This window comes from Ziziphus jujuba, chromosome 2, assembly GCF_031755915.1.
Source record: "Ziziphus jujuba cultivar Dongzao chromosome 2, ASM3175591v1".
NCBI lineage: Eukaryota > Viridiplantae > Streptophyta > Magnoliopsida > Rosales > Rhamnaceae > Ziziphus > Ziziphus jujuba.
Window position 1 is genome coordinate 6,630,697 of NC_083380.1, and position 19,380 is coordinate 6,650,076.

At 35.0% G+C, this 19,380-nt stretch overlaps 1 protein-coding gene across 1 annotated transcript; it reads right to left on the reverse strand.

The window, feature by feature from the left end:
* Nucleotides 1–15,408: 15,408 nt before the first annotated feature.
* On the reverse strand, nucleotides 15,409–17,337 carry LOC132800689 (receptor-like protein EIX1). Its single transcript, XM_060814907.1, has 4 exons — nucleotides 17,241–17,337; nucleotides 17,141–17,186; nucleotides 16,629–16,971; nucleotides 15,409–16,536 (listed from the first exon to the last, which is right to left on the reverse strand). Exons 1-4 carry the CDS (start codon nucleotides 17,335–17,337, stop codon nucleotides 15,409–15,411), a joined length of 1,614 nt encoding a protein of 537 aa, XP_060670890.1.
* Nucleotides 17,338–19,380: the final 2,043 nt, after the last annotated feature.

Sequence of the window (19,380 nt, forward strand, 5' to 3'; positions counted from 1 at the left end):
ATTAGAAATGTAAAATTTTCCACACAAAAAAAAAAAAAAAAAAAAAAAAAAAAAAACAAAACAAAACAAAACAAAAAATCGCAAACGTAAAATTTTAATAAGCTGGGCTGAAATTTGGCATATATAGGCCGAAAGTTCAAGCCCAGGTTTTTACCGACCCAGAATGTAACCCAATGCCACTTGGGTAAGGTGAGCAAGAGAGAAAAACAAATAATAATAATAATTTGAATTTTGAAAAACCAACGGTAAGAAAAATTCAAATTTAGGAACGGTAATATTTTGTTTTATTGGTTTCTAGCCGTTATTATATTTCTACATTACGAACTTCTCATGGTGAGAATCCTTGTCGTACTTGCCAATGGTTGCAGGCTTTCCTGCCGGTTTGTTTTCTCTTGGTACTAGTCCAAATCCCCCAGATGGTGTCTGCTACATGGAGTATCCTCTTGTCTTTTTTTCTCTTTTAATATTTTTAAGAGTAAGGTTGTTTTTTATTATGATGTATACCATGATTAAATCCACCTAGTCTTCCTAATTCTCAGTTTCTGAATTCAAATTTGGATGAGGAAACTAATGTGAAGATCCGAACGGCATCTGAATGGACTATGGATTGTTTTTAACTCCAGAGGAAGTGTCTGAATGTTTGTTGGCAAGGAGAGAACGTTACATTCAAGCATGTGTAATGCATACTTACTTTGCAAACGTATAGAGAATTTTTCTTGTCGTTTTGTGCCTTATTCTCAATTTATCTGTGGATCTTTGACCTCTCAAAAAATAAGATTCTCGTATTTATTAGTTAGTCATGTTCAAAAACTGTAAGTGGTGATCTATGTGACATCTGCTTAAAGTACTACTCCCATGACATTACAGTTTATCAGTTTTATATTTTGCTCATTATGTTTGTTTTTTTTTTTTTTTTTCCTTCTTATAACATGTATATTTGCATGATAGACTTGCTTACCTGCACAGTACATGAATTTTTTTTTTTTTTTATTGGGTAAATCACATATACATGTTCTTGCATGATAGTCTTGCTGATAATTTCATTTCCTTTTTTTTTTTTTTTTTTTAAGTTCTGTTGTAACTGCAGCTGGTCTTTGGCTTCCCTCTCTGCACAATAGAATACTTTTCATGGATGTGTAAAGAAGGAAATGTCAGGGGTGTATATTTGTTGTAAAGCAAGGTTGAGTCCCTCTGTGATAACTCTTTGTTATTAAAAAAATATGAAATTTTTGGCGTTTGGGTGAAGAGAATCATGCGGGAATTGCCCGAGGTTCTCTTCCCTCTTGTGTGGGTTGGTTTGCTGTGTGTGTCTCTCTTCTTGTCTCTCATTTGCTTCCTTTCGCTCTCTATTTTTCTCACTTGAATTTCTCTCTGTTTCTATTTCTGCATTTCTTTTTCTGCTTTTCCCTGTCTTCTTTCTCAATGCTTTCTCTCTTGACTTGCTTTCTCTATTTTGATAAAAAAACTAAATAAATAAAAAAAGTAAATTAGTATAACAACCTAAAATAGCATAAAAACAAAATAAAACAAAAAACTTAATATGAAATTAGAAACACAGTTTAAGAAACGTAAAGAAATTAGTAAACTTAGATAAATAAGAAATTAACAAAATTTTGATATTGTTTTTAATTTTATATTGTTAAATTTTAATATATATTGTTATTGTCTCAGTAAAAAAAATAAAAAAAAAATTCATAAAGGTAAGTATAGTTTACAATTCTTTCAAAAAAAAAAAAAAAGAAGTATAGTTTAAATTTTGAATGAAATTAAAAAACTTAAAAAGAAAAAAGAATTCAGGTAAATTCTTTCATTACTTGTAATAATTATTAAGAAAATAGTAGTCTTAAAACTATTAGATAATTTAATATTTAAGTTTTTCTTGTACGAATTAAAAAAATATTAAATATATTCACGTATAAACTTAATAGTAAACAGAAACTAAGATTTACCTTAAAAATAGTTATTGGATAAAAAACTTGCACATAATAATTATCAATATAGATAATTAATAATAATGTATTAGAAAAGAAAATTTACTTTAAAAAATTTATCAAGGAGAATACATAGCGTTGTTACCATTTTAATTACTATATAAGTAGGAAACTAGAGTTTACCTTAAAAAAACAGTAACTTGATAAAAGACTTATATACACATGTAGTAATTATCAACATAGATAGAAATATGGGAGAAAAGAAAATTTACCTTAAAAAAATTGGGACTGAATGAAATACTTTTAATTAATTCATATAATTATGGACACAAAATAGGATTTAGAGGAAGGCATTGATAGTTTGTGGAATAAATGATTTACTTTGTTGCAATAGCCAAATGGAGAAAGCAACTAGACTAAGGAGCTAGAGTGATTAGAAAGAGAATGTAGTATAAAAAGTGTAGGGTAAAAAAGTGGCAATAGAAAGTTTAAAAGATTATATAAGATTAGAGATCTATGGAGAAAGTAGTGAAAAGTGTAGAGGTGAAAGATAAGTAGAAAGAAATATGAATAAGAGAGAAATTAAAAGAGAGAGTGGAGAAAAAATGAAAAGAGAAAGTAAGTAAATAGATGAAGATGGGAAGAGAGAAAGTGGAGAGAAAGACAAAATAAGGAGGCGGGGCCCCTGCCACCGGCGCCGGGGGGGGGGGGGTTGGGGCTGTTGATTTTTATTTTTATTTTTTTCAATATTTGTAGTTGATTTAATTCATTTGTAATAAATTGAATTTCAATAATTACATTTCATTTTTTGTATTTCACTAATAGAATACATTTCTGACAATTTAACTCCATGTTGGGTTGGCTTTTTATAGTTTGTTTAGAATTATGATCCAAACAAATTTTATATAGAAGATGTTGATCTAATGGTTATGTAGACTAAGTTGGATTATAAACAGCCCCTAAATTTACCTTTAAGAAATGCATTGTCAAAAAGCCTAGACTGAGGGGAAAGGTCTATGAGAATGGCATCTTGGGGAAGACCACTAAATCTGTAAGCCACAAACCGTCCATTAAATTTCAATATACAATGCATTCTGGTGGAGAAGAAATTTTTACTTTCGTACACGAAAGGAGTTTAATTGTTATTGGAAATAAAAGCAAAGGAAAATATTAGAACACTTCCAACCAACTAAAAGATAAAAATAGAAAAGTTGAATTTAATGAGCAACCAAGTACGGATGCATTTAACGACTTATGAGTCAGAATTTCATGATATTGTAATATGTTTATACTAGTATAGACGGAATTTATTTGTTGTTTTTATAACATATTTATGTTGATATACAAAATTTCTTTCCAAATATTCATTCTTCATCGCAATATATATATATATTTTCAAGTATATATACTTGGTTTAATTCAGTCGTAATAAATTCAATTACAATAAGTACATTTCATTTTTGTCTTCAAGTTATTAGAATACATTTCCTTCACTATAATAGAAAACAAAGATAATTTTATAGTATTTTCAAAATCTATATACATAGAAGACAAATCTAATGGCTATCATATACTTGGAAACAAATTGAGCAAGTTGGACCATAAACACCCACTAAATTTACCAATTAGAAATGCATTGTCAAGAAGCCTAGTTTGAGGGACGGATCAGCCTATGAGAATGGCTTCGAGGGAAAGACCACTAAATCTGTAAGTCACAAACCATCCATTGAATTTCAATATATAATGCAATCTAGTGAAGAAGAAGGTTTTAATTTCATACACGAGAAATTTAGTAGCTATTGGAAATAATAAGAACAAAGGGAAAGATCAGAACAACTTCCAAACAACAAAAAGATAAAAAAATATAAAAAAAATATAAAAAAAAAAGTTGAATCTAACGAGTAAGCCATGTATAGTCTCATTTCATGACTTTTAAGGTAGAATTTCATGATAATGTAAATATATGTTTACACTTGAGTATAGATGAAATTTCAATGTCGTTTTTGAACCATTTGTATGTTGACATTCAAAATTACCTTCAAATTTTTATTCTAATTCCCAATATTTGTTCAAGCATTCATTATATCACCAGCAAATAAACTCTCTTTATCATAAACTATCTTTTAATGACTTTAGATAATTGCGTGATAAATAGTACTGCTACTATTTTAAAAAATAATAAAAAAAAAGGCAATAATTTTTTCAAGAAAGTTGGCACTTAAAATGTAAATGATATTTTATAGTCATTAAGCCTTTTTTTTTTTTTTCCCGTTTTCATCCAATATTCTACATTCCCTATTTCAAACCTCAAAAGGTCTTCGTCCTTCTATGTTTCTCAAACTTTACCGTTTAAAACTTTGCACACACATGTTCATTTCTTCAAAATATTTATATATATATTTTTTGGTTGGTCAACGAAAAAATGATGCGGAACTTTTTTATATATAAGAGTCTTTATTTGAAGATAATTACAACAGAAGAAATAAATAAATGGGGGAAAAAAAAAAAAAGAAACCGAAACAAAAATAATAACCAAAGAAACGAAAAAAGTAACAAAAAAATGAAATAAAAGACATGTATATTGCTTACAAAGAATTTAACACAAGTAGTACACTACTGGTGTACAACAAGACTGAGTTGGCGACTACAAAAAGAAGAGTTTTTATAAAAAAACTCTACACATATGAAACATCATAATATTACTAAATCATGAAATACGAGACACCACCTTATAATGGTTTGATGTTTGTTTCTTTTTTTCCCCAGCTCTGTCTTCAAAACATAGAATCCACGAGAGAAAGAAAGAAACAAGGAAAAAATAGAAACTGAAAACAAGCTCACCATTCTACATGTTTGAAGCGTGTTTCAGGAGTTGGATCAAAACCATTTAGCTTTTGCCTTTCATGGCTGGGGCTTTGACATATAGAATTATTCATTTTCACCCCTTCAACTATAACTGACCATGGTTCAACTCTGCAATTTTCCTTTTTTTTTTTTCTCTTAAATAAAAAAATAAGTAATCCACAGCTATGTATATCCATGTTAATTACTACAATTCTATTTTGATCACCTAGGTCAAATTTGGTTACGATAGTTCATGAAACTGGTTTGCCTTCTTGTCTTCTAGCTGTAAAATATAATCTCTTTAATATGGAGTCAAACAATAATGCTAAGCAGAGTACTAATTTAAAATGGTTGTTTTTTGCGACTCTAAATTAATGGTGAACATGAGGAGTTGATGGGATGATGTCTGGTGATGAAGTGAAGAGGAAGAAAGCAAGAGAAGCGGGAAAAAAAAAAAAAAAAAAAAAAAAAACCCAAAATTACAATTTTGTTCCTTCGTTAATGGTATGTTAGCCTAGGAATTCATGCCAGAACAAGAGAGGGGACTTTTCTACCTGGTTTTAGAGAGAGAAACAGTGGGTTCTTCAAAATCCCATAAATGGTGCCATGCTCTTGGTGATTAAGCTTGGAATCTCTTCAAGATAATGAAAATCATCATCTCCTTGCTTGCCCATGGACGTAGATTACCTTGTTCGAACCACATAAAACTTTTGTGTGTTTTTCTCTCTCTCTCCTCTTATATTTATGTGCTTGTCTCTTTCTCTCTCTAGATTTTTCATTGGGTTTGTTCTAAAATCATCTATTTCATTTATATTTGCTTGTTTGTGGACTAGTTGTGGTTTGTGTGCTGCTTGTAGATATATATATTGCTTGCTATACACAGGTTGAATCTCTACAAATTGGTATCAGTGCCTAGGTTTGTGAAATTCTAGGGATTGAAGTTTGGAGATTTGGGGCTTTTGTGTAGCTTGTTGTTGTTAGCTACTTGTAGTAGAACTAAAGGTTCCTTTGGTTGAAGCTAGGTTGATTACAGTGCTCCCAAGCAAACTTGACCATGTCTACTAAGTTTGAGGTTGAGAAATTCACGGGCTCAAATGATTTTGGCCTTTGGAAGATGAAAATGAAGGCAGTGTTAGTCAAGGAAGGGTTGGATATGGCTTTAGAAGGTGAAGAACATTTATTGGAAATAATAGATGTTAGAAAGAAAAGAGAATTATTGAAAAAGGGCATATAGTTCAATAATTCTTGATCTTAGAGACAAGGTGTTGAGAGAGGTGTTGAAGGAAACAATGGCAGCGGATGTTTGGAGAGTTATGGAAGAGAGGTACATGGCTAAATCGATACCAAACCACAACAATTTGAAGCAACGGCTATACGACTTCAAAATGAAAGAGGGAAGGTCTTTGAGTGATAATCTTGATGACTTCACTAAGTTGATTAAAGATATGGAGAGGATGCAAATCTCAATTGAGAGTGAAGATCAAACGGTGATTTTGCTTAATTATTTGCCTCGAGGAAATGAGCATTTTGTGGATACTCTCAAGGATGGAAGACAAACCTTGGATGTGAAGGAAGTTATAGTGACGATAGTTGCTAAGGATGCCAAGAAAAGCTTGAGTGGCAAGAGTAGTGATGGGTTGGGGCTCACGGTGAGAGGTAGAACCTCGGATCAGCCTAGTGGTAGAAAATGGCGAGGCAAAAGTCAAGGTAGAGTGAAATCAAGGGACAAAATGAGATGCTTCCATTGTAATCAATTGGGGAATTTCAAGAAGGATTGTCCGAAGAGTCTTGGAAAAGGGAAGGAGAAGCAATCCGATGGAGATGCAAGTGTTGTCTCAAAAGGTTATGAAAGCTCCGAAGTAACCGACCGAGACGGCGGTGTTAAGTGGATTCTTGACTCGGGTTATACTTTCCATGTGAGTCTGATAATGAGTTATTTTAATACATTTGAGAAACTAGATGGAGGACGTGTTCTCAAGGGGAACAATGCTGTTTGCAATGTTGAGGCGATTGGTATGATAAAGTTGAAGCTTCATGATGGAGTTGTGAGAACTTTGTCGGATGTGTAGTATATTCCCGGGTTGAAGAGGAATTTGATTTCTTTTGGTACATTGGATGAGCATGGATATAGTTATAAGGCTGAGAGTGGCACTTTGAAGGTCTTGAAGAGTTTAATGGTAGTGATGAAGCCTTCTAAAAAGAATGGCTTGTATATGCTAGATGGAAGTGTAATTCAAGGTGAAGCTTTGGTCTCGGTGAATGAGAAAGTGAGCGACACCTTACTTTGGCATAGAAGGATAGGCCATATTAGCGAGAAAAGGCTAATTGAGCTTAGTAAACAAGGGCTTTTTTGTGGACACAAGGCGAAGAAACTTGACTTTCGTCAACATTGTATCTATAGCAAGCAAGCTAGGGTGAAGTTCAACATTGCAGTGCATCGAACTAAGGGGATCTTGGACTATGTTCATTCCGATGTATGGGGCCCCACGAGAATGAATTCAATGGGTGGTTGTAGAAAATCAAGGATGAGGCCTTCATTAAGTTCAAGAAATGGAAGGTTATGTTTGAGAACCAAACCAGAAAAAAGATGAAGATGCTCTGAACGGATAACGGGCTCGAGTATTGCAATGAGGAGTTCAATTCCTATTGCAATGAGCATGGAATTGTGAGACACAAGACCGTGCAGATGACTCCTCAACAAAATGGTCTTGCCAAATGTGTGAATAGGACCATTTTGGAAACAGTGAGAAGTATGCTTTCCAATGCTAAGCTACCTACAAGTTTTTGGGCAGAGGCTGTGAATACCACGGTGTACTTGATCAATCAGTGTCTGTCGAGTGCTATTGAGTTCAAGACTCCAATGGAGAAGTGGTCCAAGCACGCACTGAATTTAAGTAATCTCAAGGTTTTGGTTGCACTTCGTATGTTCATGTAAACAAAGGCAAGTTACATCCAAGATCTATGAAATGCATTCTCTTGGGGTACCTGGAAGGTGTCAAGGGCTACAGACTTTGGAATACAGATACAAAAAAGTGTGTGATTAGTAGGAATGTGGTGTTCAAGGAGAATGAGATGCTTGGGTTGGCAAAGGATGGGGAATTTTTAAGTGGAGGTGAAGTTGACAAGGAGACATTCGATCTTGGGATTGAGGATAATCCAAAAAAGAAAGTGACTCATGAGGAGCACCGTGATACACAAGTCATTCAAGAACAAGTTGATAAGGTAGTTGATCATACCGATGAGGAGGTGGTTGATGTTGATAACCTCCATAATTACAATTTGGCTCGCGATAGAGAACAGAGACAATCTAAGGCACCGGTGAGATATGGTTTTGCAGATTGTAATGCAAATGCTCTCGAAGTTGGAGAAGAAATGGACTTGGAACCTAACACTTTTGAGGAAGCTTTAGTTTCAAAAGATTCAATAAAGTGGAAGGCAGCCATGGATGAGGAGATGGATTCCTTACATAGGAATCAAACTTGGAAGTTAGTAGATAAGCCTAAAGGTGGAAGGGTTGTAGGTTGCAAGTGGCTGTTCAAGAAGAAGGAAAGTGTACCCGAAGTTGAGGCATCAAAATTCAAAGCTCGATTGGTTGCCAAGGGTTATACTCAAAAAGAAGGAGTGGATTTTAATGAAATATTCTCTCCGATGGTGAGACACAATTCTATTTGGATCTTGTTATTACTTATGGTTCACAAGGATCTTGAGTTGCATCGATTAGACATCAAGACAACATTCTTGCATGGAGACCTTGAGGAAGAGATTTACATGGCTCAACCCGAAGGATATGCAAAGGGTGCCATACCTTGCTTGCTTCAAAAATCCCTTTATGGCTTTAGACAATCTCCTATGCAATGGTATAACAAATTCGACAAGTTTATGCTTGGTATTAGCTTTAAGAGGAGAATGTTTAATCTTTGTGTGTATTACAAAGAGTTGTCGAATGGGGACTTCATTTATATTTTGTTCTATGTTGATGATATGTTGATTGTAACATATGGATGAGATTGATAATTTGAAGAAGTTGATGAGTTCTAAGTTTGAGATGAAAGACCTTGGAGAAGCCAAGAAAATTTTGGGGATCGATATATTTCGAGATAAGGAGAAGCTGGAGAAATTTATCTCTCAAAGGAAGTATATTGGGAAGGTCTTGGAGAGGTTTAACATAAGTGGTGCAAATCCTGTGATCATGCCTTTAGCACCCTACTTCAAATTGTCATCCAAGTAATGCCCGGAAAGTGAACAAGAGAGGGAAAGCATGGCTAAGATGCCATATGCAAGTGCTATAGGTTGCATCATGTATTTGATGGTATGTACTAGATCGGATATCACTCATGCAGTTAGTATAGTGGGTAGATTTATGAGTAATCTAGGCAAACCACATTAGGAGGCTTTGAGATAGATCCTAAGGTATTTGAAGGGATCCATGGATGTTGGCTTATTGTATCGGAAAGAGAACAATGATAATGGTGATTGTGTTGTCAGATATTGTGATATGGACCTTGGTGGTGATCGGGACAAGAGAAAGTCCTTGACGAGTTATATATTTTCGGCTTGGAGTGATACAATTAATTGGAGAGCATCATGGCAACCAATGGTTGCACTCTCAAGTACCGAAGCCAAATATGTGGAGGCAACAGAAGTAACAAAGGAGGCATTATAGTTAAAATTGTTGGTAAATGAACTTGGTGTTCCCCAAAACCAAGTCATTGTGCATTGTGACAACCAAAGTGCAATCTTCTTGGCAAAGAATCAAGCCTTCTCGGACCGTACAAAGCATATAGAAAATAATAACACTTTGTTGGAGAATTGATCGACAAAGGTGAAGTGGATTTGGTGAAGATTGTGGGTGAAAAGAATCCAATGGATATGTTGACCAAGATAGTGCCAACGGAGAAGCTTAGGCTCTGTATGAGTTTAAGCAATGTGCAAAGCAAGTGATGAGGATGTGTGTGCAAGCAAGGAGTGATGGGAAGTGATTTGAAGAGTTTGTGAATTTAGAGTCAAGGTGAAGAAATTTTGTTTTTTGTGACACTAAATTAATGGTGAACATGAGGAGTTGATGGGATGATGTTTGGTGATGAAGTGAAGAGGAAGAAAGCAAGAGAATTTAAAAAAAAAAAAAAAACCCAAATTATGATTTTACCCCTCATTAACGATATGTTAGCCTAGGAATTCATGCCAGAACAAGAGAGGGGGCTTTTCTACTTGGTTTTAGAGAGAGAAACAGTGGGTTCTTCAAAATCCCATCAATGGTGACATGCTCTTGGTGATTAAGCTTGTAATCTCTTTAAAATAATAAAAATCATCATCTGCTTACTTACCGGTGGATGTAGATCACCTTGATCGAACCACATAAAACTTTTATGTGTTTTTCTCTCTCTCTATCTTATCTTATATTTATGCGCTTGTCTTTTTCTCTCTCTAGATTTTTCATTGGGTTTGTTCTAAAATCATCTATTTCATTTATATTTGCTTGTTTGTGGACTAGTTGTAAGTTGTGTACCACTTATGGATATATATATTGCTTGCTATACACAGATTGAAAATCATTGAAAGAAAACTTAGAAGTGTCAAATTCGTTTACTAAATTTTGGATGCCATCTTATGTGAGTTTATGTGAATGATTAGCAGATTGTTAAAATCTATGTACATTCATGTTGAATTCAAGTAATTGCCAGATTTTTGCTTAGTGAATATGTTTAAATTTTATTGTCTGGTCCTCTCGCATTTGCCCCAATTATAAATACTTGCTACTTGTAAGGCTAATTAAAACAGAGGAAATTTTTCGGACTCTAGAATTCTTGTTAGGATTGTAAATATACCCCATTTATTATTGCGTCAACCAAAAATATATAGATAATCTATCACATAATTTTGTCCTCCAGCCTCTAATTGTAAGAGATATTGATCTTGGTTTCTATCAAGTAGATGCAAAATTTAAAATTGGAAAACAAAACTACTTTGTTGTCAACAAAAGCCAAGTTTGTTGGGTTTTAACTATCTTCTACAACATGAAATAAAAGGTTTATTTATTTGATTAAGCAAGAAAAAGTTGAATTACATAGCATATCAAACTTCCACTAAACAAAGATTTTCTATCAAGAAAGATAATCTGTATATACAAGGCTTATTTATTTGATTGAACAAGCAAAAGTTAAATACATAGCACATCAACTTCCACTAAATAAAGATTGTCTATTCAGAAAGAAAATCTGAATACAGAAACTGCCATTCTCTCCTTAGTCTTGTGATCCAAAGTACTGAGCCTGCAAACAATAAAAATAAAGAGGTAATCAATAATATATTATTGCTTGTGGTCCAAATATCCGTTCAAGAAAAATGTTACAGTGGGTTCAAAATGCACACATAAGGGTAGAGAATCATCGTTCCAAATTCATTATTAAAATATCACTTGAAAATAAAAGATATAGATCGTACAGTTAGCAACTATTTATATATATGAATTAGCAACTATTTACATATATGAAACCCAACTTACTCTGTTGATTCTAATATAAAAATTGAAGTAAAAGCTAGTATCATGGTCTTCGATTGCTCTTCACAAACCTTTACATCCTTTTCTGAATAAAATGGCTATAATAAAAAGGATTAACAAAAAACTAATGACTACATGCATGCATTTCCACCATTATTCATTCACATGTCTTTGATTTCACCATAATGGAAGTACTGGCATTTAATCCTAAAAGTAAATCAATGATAAAGGTAATAAATTGAAGACAGAAAACATACACTTATCTTCTATGATGATGCCCTCTATTCCTCTGCTGCATGGTTCTATATTTTAACCACAAATATAGTATTCTTTCTGAAACTTTTTCCACAGCATCAAAGTAAGCAATACTCCAAGACTTTTTCATTGACATTACTAGAAAAGGAACAAGAATTCCTACTGCAAATCCAAATCCAACACTCATGTAAAGCCAATGTAAAGCCAATTATCTATGAAGCTGCCACCATTAATATTATCATTGTGAATAGTCAACCCCTTATCTGTATCATCATCGTCTTCATCACCTGGACATTTTACATCAAGTGGACTACCACAAAGGCCATGATTTCCAACATAAGAGGATGCACTGAAAGTGATCATTTGATATTTGTAGGGAATCTTACCAATGTAGTCATTGTCTGACAGGTTCAGATACCCCAAAAATGAGAGTGATCCCAAACTTTGAGGAATAGCACCTGAAAACTTATTGTGTGAGAGATCAAGTGATGACAATTGTCTCAACCTCAAAATGCTTTCTAGAATGTGTCCACTGATATGGCTTCTGGAAAAGTTCAGAAACACTAAGCCCAACAGATTTGTTATCTTTCCAGGAAGATCTGCATTCAAATTATTTCCCGAGAGATCTAAGCTGACTACAGGGGAGAGGCTCCTGGTGAATTCCAGATGCTGGTTTTTCGTGGTCACGACAAAATTTTCTTCATAATAGCCATTCAAACCCCCATATAAACGGTAATGATTATGGTTTTCAACTTGGGTCATAGCTTTGAGTGTCAGGACCCGTCCAAAATCTCTCACCGGAACCCTAGACAAGCCCTGATCCCAGGGAAACCCTACCGGACCCTCCAATGGAAAATCTGGCAGAACCTCCCCTAAGGGTTAGACTTACCACAAATTTCCTGCACTGAAAACACACTTCTATATTCATCCCCTTATTCCTCCCGCAATACTACAAATTGATTCCACAAATTTACAGCACTCCAAATGAATAACAATAATCCAGTGCATAATTAATACATAAGTGTCCAGGACAGTATACAAAGCTTCATGAAGTAATATTAAGTATAGAATACAACAAGGATGAAAGAAATATTACAATTGAAATAAACGAATACAAAGGTAACTTCTCGAACTACGACAGCGATGGAGATTTGGTTCGCTCCGGATGAACGTCTACCACCCCTTGCACCTAAGGGAAAGGAATTTAAAAACGTGAGATGCTAATCATCTCAGTGAGTGACCCTATCTACTGTACACTTTTAATATTAATAATATAACAAACAAAGGAACTTAATTAATACCAACAATTAAATAGATAAATAAATAATAAACAATTGAAAGTAATAATTCACCCAAAACCCTCACTATTTACTCCGTTGGAAATGTTCCCTTTTTAAAACATTTTCACAAAACCCGTTATTTGTATTTCCTCAAAACCAAGGGATCAATTAATTTAATAAACAATAAATACCCCAAATATAAATAAAATGTAATAAAATATAATAAATAATTTTTGAACACTTTGGGGTTTGAAATTTCTATCCGAAAATTTATACTTGACGCACCATACCATATACCAGTGATGCCCTCCGATATCCAGCGTCCCGAGCACTGACTGGCGGGGAGGTTAAAGAGAGAAACTTGCATACGGTGCTTCGGCGTCCAGACAGCACCGCTGCTGAAACCGTCATCCCAGCCATGGAGGGGGGCGGCTATGTGCACTATATAAAACTTGCCTGCCATCGGTCCAATGGCAACTCACGGGAGATATAATAACTTGCGCGCTAATCCACATATACAGCCAGAACAGCAATACTGTATGAGTGCGTCTAAAACCAATTATTAAATTTCATATTACCGTACCGATTTTCCAAAAAATCACCGTGGGAAATATACCCATTTTCAAATTCACCATCCCACATTTTCCTTTAACATTTCCGGTACGAAACCATCGATAACGATATACAAATAATTTTTCTCGTAGCACAAAGTCCATCAAATAATATTCCACGGGCATAATTATCAAATTTAAAATCACCAATTTAAACAAATATTTTTCTTAAAATATTTAAACCAATTATGCCCAAAACTTAATAATATAAAAAAAAAAATCCAAACACAATTAATTAATGAAAATACTTTGCTCATGTGTAATAAATACGATTAAATCACAATAATAAAAATTGAAAATTTCTTAATAGCGCAAAATTCCGTTTAGCACCAATAAACATATACGTACTTATAAAATAATATTTTTCCACAATTATAATTAAATTTCCACCACATGAGCATAATTCCAGATATCAAATTAACACGAAATAAACATAATTAATTACCCCAAAATATTTTTAAAGGTGGGTCACTCACCTTAAGCAGGTATATCAGTCAAGATCCTCCGCAGAATCAACTCCACTACCCACACGTGCACCTAAAACATCCACAATACACTGAACCAAATATATTAATATTTTAATCGAGTAACACCCAAATGGCTACTCGGGGAGCGAACACAAACGACAACCAAAATTGACAAGTAATATACCAAATCGAAGCTTGAGTGACGAGGATCACGGATCCGATCTTACTTCCCGAAGATCGGACTCGAGGTGGCCGGAATCTCGCCAGAAAGCTTTCGGGATTCAACTCTTCGATTCTCTCAAACCGTCACGAATTGGAGGAAGAGGACACCAGATTTGGATTCAGGGGGTTGAAATTAGTGGAGAGGGATCGGAGACGGGACTGGGTACTCATCGGAATAGGGATTTCTCCGGCGAGCCGTCGCGGTCACCGGCAACCGTCACCGCCGGCGGCGCGTGCGGTGGCCGGTGATTGAGATTTTTGGGGGTTTATAGATCGAAGGGAGAGGGTCTTAACGGTACCGGCAGTGACAAGAACAGAGGCCGGAATGTGGAGATCTCGGCGGTTGAAGGAATCGGCGCCGCCGCCAGAAAAAGCCCCGATCCGGGCGTGTCGCCGGTCGGTTGGCGGTGAAATTTTGGGGTTTGGCCGGGAATCGGGAGGCACTTCCATCTAGCCGGCCCGTGTGGCAAGAATCGGTCAGAAAATTTTCTCTGACCGGCGATTTTCTCTCTCCCTCTCTCTCTTTTCTCTCTCTTTCTCTCTCCTCCCCCATCGTTTTGCCAAATAAAAGCCACCATGGGTGACACTGTTCATCCACGTGGACCTCTCAGACGTCGACATGTGGCATCACTGTGCACTTAAGCTAGATATAATAAAATATTACGGTATTCGGAAAACTTCACACGTCTATAATTTTTTAACCAGATGTCCAATTTAAGCGTGCCGCTAGTCTATGAACTCGTATCGACGAGTACTTTACAACCATATGAAAGTCAAAACAAAATTATACAACTATAAAAAGTCAACTCCTGGCACCTTTTGGACAGTTTGCACCTCGACTTGTTTTGCCCATAACTTCCAAACCGCAGCTCCATTTTCGACGTGCTACTAATCTACGAACTCGGGACATCATGTACTTCACCACGGTACCACGGTCAACTAGAATTTTCAGCTGGAACAAAAAGTCAACTTTTGACCCACTCGGTCAACGGTCAACCTCGATCAACGTGCAAAAAAATTCCGATATGGTTTGGGACGGGGTGTTACATTGAGATTTCCAAAACCTTCTCTAAGATCTAATGTCTTCAACAAAGATAAGTTCTGGAAGGACGTAGGCAGCTCTCCAGAGAACTTGTTGTCGCTTAGGTGCAGTGATTTAAGCTTGCTTAGCTAACCCAAGGAGCCAGGTATGTTGCCAAACAACTTGTTCTTACTCAGGTCTAATACCTCTAGAAAAGTACAATTCCCAATGCTTGATGGGATCTTTCCCATTAAGTTGTTACTCGAAAGATCAATAGCTTAAATACCAGTAATTTTACCTATAGAAGGTGGGATTTCTCCACTTATCTGGTTGTCAGAAATAAATAGGAATTTCAAATAATTACTGAATGAAATGTCATTTGGAGTAGTACTGGAAAATTTATTTTTTGACAGATCAATGATCCAAAAGTTGCCACTCAAAATAGGACTGGCTCCACTGAAGTTGTTTGAGCTTAAATCAAAACTTGCAACGGTACCAATGTCTAATGTTGGAGCATAGTTTAAATGACTTCGTAAATGACCTTCTAGATGATTATTGGAAACATTCAATGTGGATAGGTTAAGAAAATGTTCCCAAAACCAATGCGGTATGGAACCAGAAATACTTGTATTTGACAAATTCAAATCTGTGAGTCTTTTTTGTGACTTAAGCCAAGCAGGAAATGAAGGACCCATGTGGCATGAATCCATATGAAGAGTCTCAACTTGGAAAGGGGGAACCCAATTGGAATTGACAGCCAAGGTAAAAGAGTTTGAAGACAAATCTAAAACACGTAGCTTTTCAAGATTTAAAAAATGTGTTTCAGTAACTATGCCTGTCAAACGGTTGGAAGAAACATCAAGGAAAGACAACTTAGAGAGTTGTCCCAAACTTTCTGGGAGGGTCCCATTTAGTTCATCCTCGTTTAGGTTCAGATAGGTAACATTTTGCTGCAATATTCCAAAAGAAGCTGGGATGGGACCGCATAGAGAGTTACCGGAGGACAAATCAAGCTCAACGAGATTCGCAAGCTGAGTCAGGCACTCCGGTGATTTACCAACCAAATGATTGTTTGGCAAGTGCAACACCTGCAGACTAGGCAGTGGCCTCCTAGAAAGGCAATTTTCAATTCCTTCAAGGAATTCTGGCAAAGTTCCTGTCAAGTTATTTTTTCCTATATCAAAATAGACAAGGTTGCAAAGTTTACCAATAAAGCTTGGAATCCCACCCTTAACATTATTGGAAAAAAGATTCAAGAAAGTGAGAAATGTCATGTTTCCAGTGGAAGCAGGAAGTTTCCCATGCAGGCTAATGGATTCTAAGTCAAGTTCTTGTATCTTTTCCCATCTACCCCCCAACAATTGATGGCAACTTGCTGTAAGATCGTTGTGACCAAGATATAAAAACTGCAAATTTGGAAGGTCACTAAAACCAAGTGGAATTCTTCCAAAGAATCTACCACGGTTTAAACCAAAATTAACAAGGCTGCTAATTTAACAAGCCAATCAGGTATTTTTGAATTCAATTCATTAGACATAAGATCTAGGACAACAAGTGAAGTTAAATTTACAAAGGTAAGAGGAGGAATGGGACCAGATAAGCTACAATCAGATAGATGCAACTCAGTTAAGGATGAGAGCTTATTTAGTTTCATAATCCAATGTGATCCTACATTTGAAAGATCAACTGCATCCATGTCAAGATGCTTAAGAGAAACAAGACCTGTTACCCAATCAAGATTATCAACATATAAACCCAACTGCCATTCCAAAGTCAGACTATTATCAAGATCAAGATACTGCAAGCTAGAAAGGTTCCCAAAAGTTTGAGGAATTGCACCACTAAAACCCAACATTTGAGAGGTTTAGATATTGCAAATTTTTCAAAGATCCAAGAAATTCAGGAATTGGGTTGTCAATGAAGGCATTTAAACTCAAGTCCAAATGTCTCAAGGACTTCAGTTTCATCAATGAAGGGCTTATATCCCCACTGATAGTCGGGTGTCAATACCTGCCAAAAAACTGAAATCCATCTTGATGTGGATCACGGAGATCAACTGCAATAACAGCTCCATAAGTGTTATCACAACTTATTCCCTACCACCGGCAACAGTTGCTTCCCTTCCATGAAGAAAGCCGGTTTGCAGGATCATTAAGACCATTCTTGAAGGCAATGAGAGCTTCTCGATCCAACTCCCAGCAATTCATCAAGTGAGCATTAGTTAGTGTTGGGAAGAAATTCTCTTGTCATTAAGCAGAGAAGCAGTAACATTAATGGAAGCCTTGTAATTATTTCCATTAAAGGTACAGCCTTTATGCCAAAAACCATGAAGGGAATTCAATATAAACTATCTTTTTGTGAAGAGGAAGAAGAAACTTTGAATTGAAATTAATATATAAAAAATGTACCTAGTGGCTGTTTTTATGCATGAAAAAAGTTATTGCTAATAATATAAAATTGTTAAAAGCACCATCTTAGTTCTCCGTTGCTGTTCCATGGTGATGATGAATAATATAGACACGTTACTGAGTCTGGAGAAAAGCAGATCATTTTTCCAAGTCAATGTGGAAGCCACTGAGAAAATATCTTCTTTTCTTTCTACTTGGCTATCTTGGTAAAAGGTCTCTGCCACCTTTTATTCAGAAAAGAATAAAATATAACAAAAATAGATATAAACAGGTCTGTATAACTTGTTTAATGTAGATAATAATGATCCCACTTCATTTTTCCAAATTCGTTGCAATTTATTCCACAAAAGCTTACTTTAATAATAAGATTTGGCATACAGTTGGAATTTGTTGCATCCTAATTCAATACCCTTTCGATTTCAATCATGCTCTCCCTCTTTCTTTCTCTGTTGCTTTATCTGCAAGTTGATGACAATTTGGAAAGCCCGACAGAGTGATTTAAGGCGGGTAAACAGGCATAAAATTGGGTTAAAATAGAGGGTAAATAGATCCATCCTTTAAAGCATTTTATAGTTTATTTATAGGGATGGTATTTGAAGCGTATTTCTTCAGGAGTTGGGTTATAATCATCTAGCTTTTGCCTTTCATAATGAAGGTTAACATATAAAACTTTTCATTTTCATGACCCCCCCCTTCATTTATAATCGACCACAATGAGCACCTCTGTAATTTTTTAAAAATGAGTGATTCACAGCTATGTACGTGGTAACTACTACTGAATTTCTACTTTCCCCTCGTCAAAATTTTCGAAGGATAAGATAATTAAAGTTGTTTATCTTTACGTATATTAGCCGTTATAAAATATATGTTATAATGCACTTTAATGGAAGCCCTGTAATTGTTACCACCAAAGATACACACTTTTTGCCAGAAACCAGAAAAGAATTGAAAAATAAACTGTGTCTTGGTGAAGAAGGAAGAAGCATCTTAATATAAGAACAAACTTCCAATTAACCAACAATAATATGAAAATACAGAAAATTTGGATTGAATGAGAAACCAAACTATGAACAACTTTTGAGAAAGCCACAGAAAAATTCATGATCATCTAAAGCTAATTAGTCCTTTGTCCTTTCAGATTTTCCGTAGTCTCATGGTAAAATATAGTTAAAATTGTCTAAAAGCATGCAAAAAGATTTATAGGTATAAAATAAAGCTATGCATGCCTTTCCACCTTATATATGCACATAATATATTTCTTCATGATATAATTTCTACGAGTTGGAAATGAAGATAAAAATTCTTTTACGATACTGTATACCATCTTCAGTTGTAAGTGGTAATCTAGGAAAGTTGTCTTTTATCTTTATATTCTATGTTTCAACCAGTCATGGTCTTCTCTCTACAACTTGAATTGATACATATTACTCTTCTATATTTCAACAATGCATGTTGAAATGTCTATGGAATCTAGTAGCGTAAAATTATATATAAAAGTAATCATTTCCTAGTATTTGATGAAAAGTGTATTTTATTATAATAATCAGATAGGGAGTGACCCTCAAGGCAAGTATGTCTCTTTACCAAGTCAGTGATAAACCAATTTTCTCTTCCTGATATTGATATACAAATTTCTTTCCTCGATCTTTGCTCCCTTTGTGTCAGACAAAAATAAAACTACATCAAAAGTGGCTAAAAAGAAAATCATTTTGGTTGTTTGATATACATAATAGTGATCATCAGATTCACTTTTTTCCAAAGTTTGCTGAAATTTATTCCACGAAAGGCTTACATTAATGATGGCATCTGCAATAATAGTTTGAAAATGTTGCATCCTTAGCT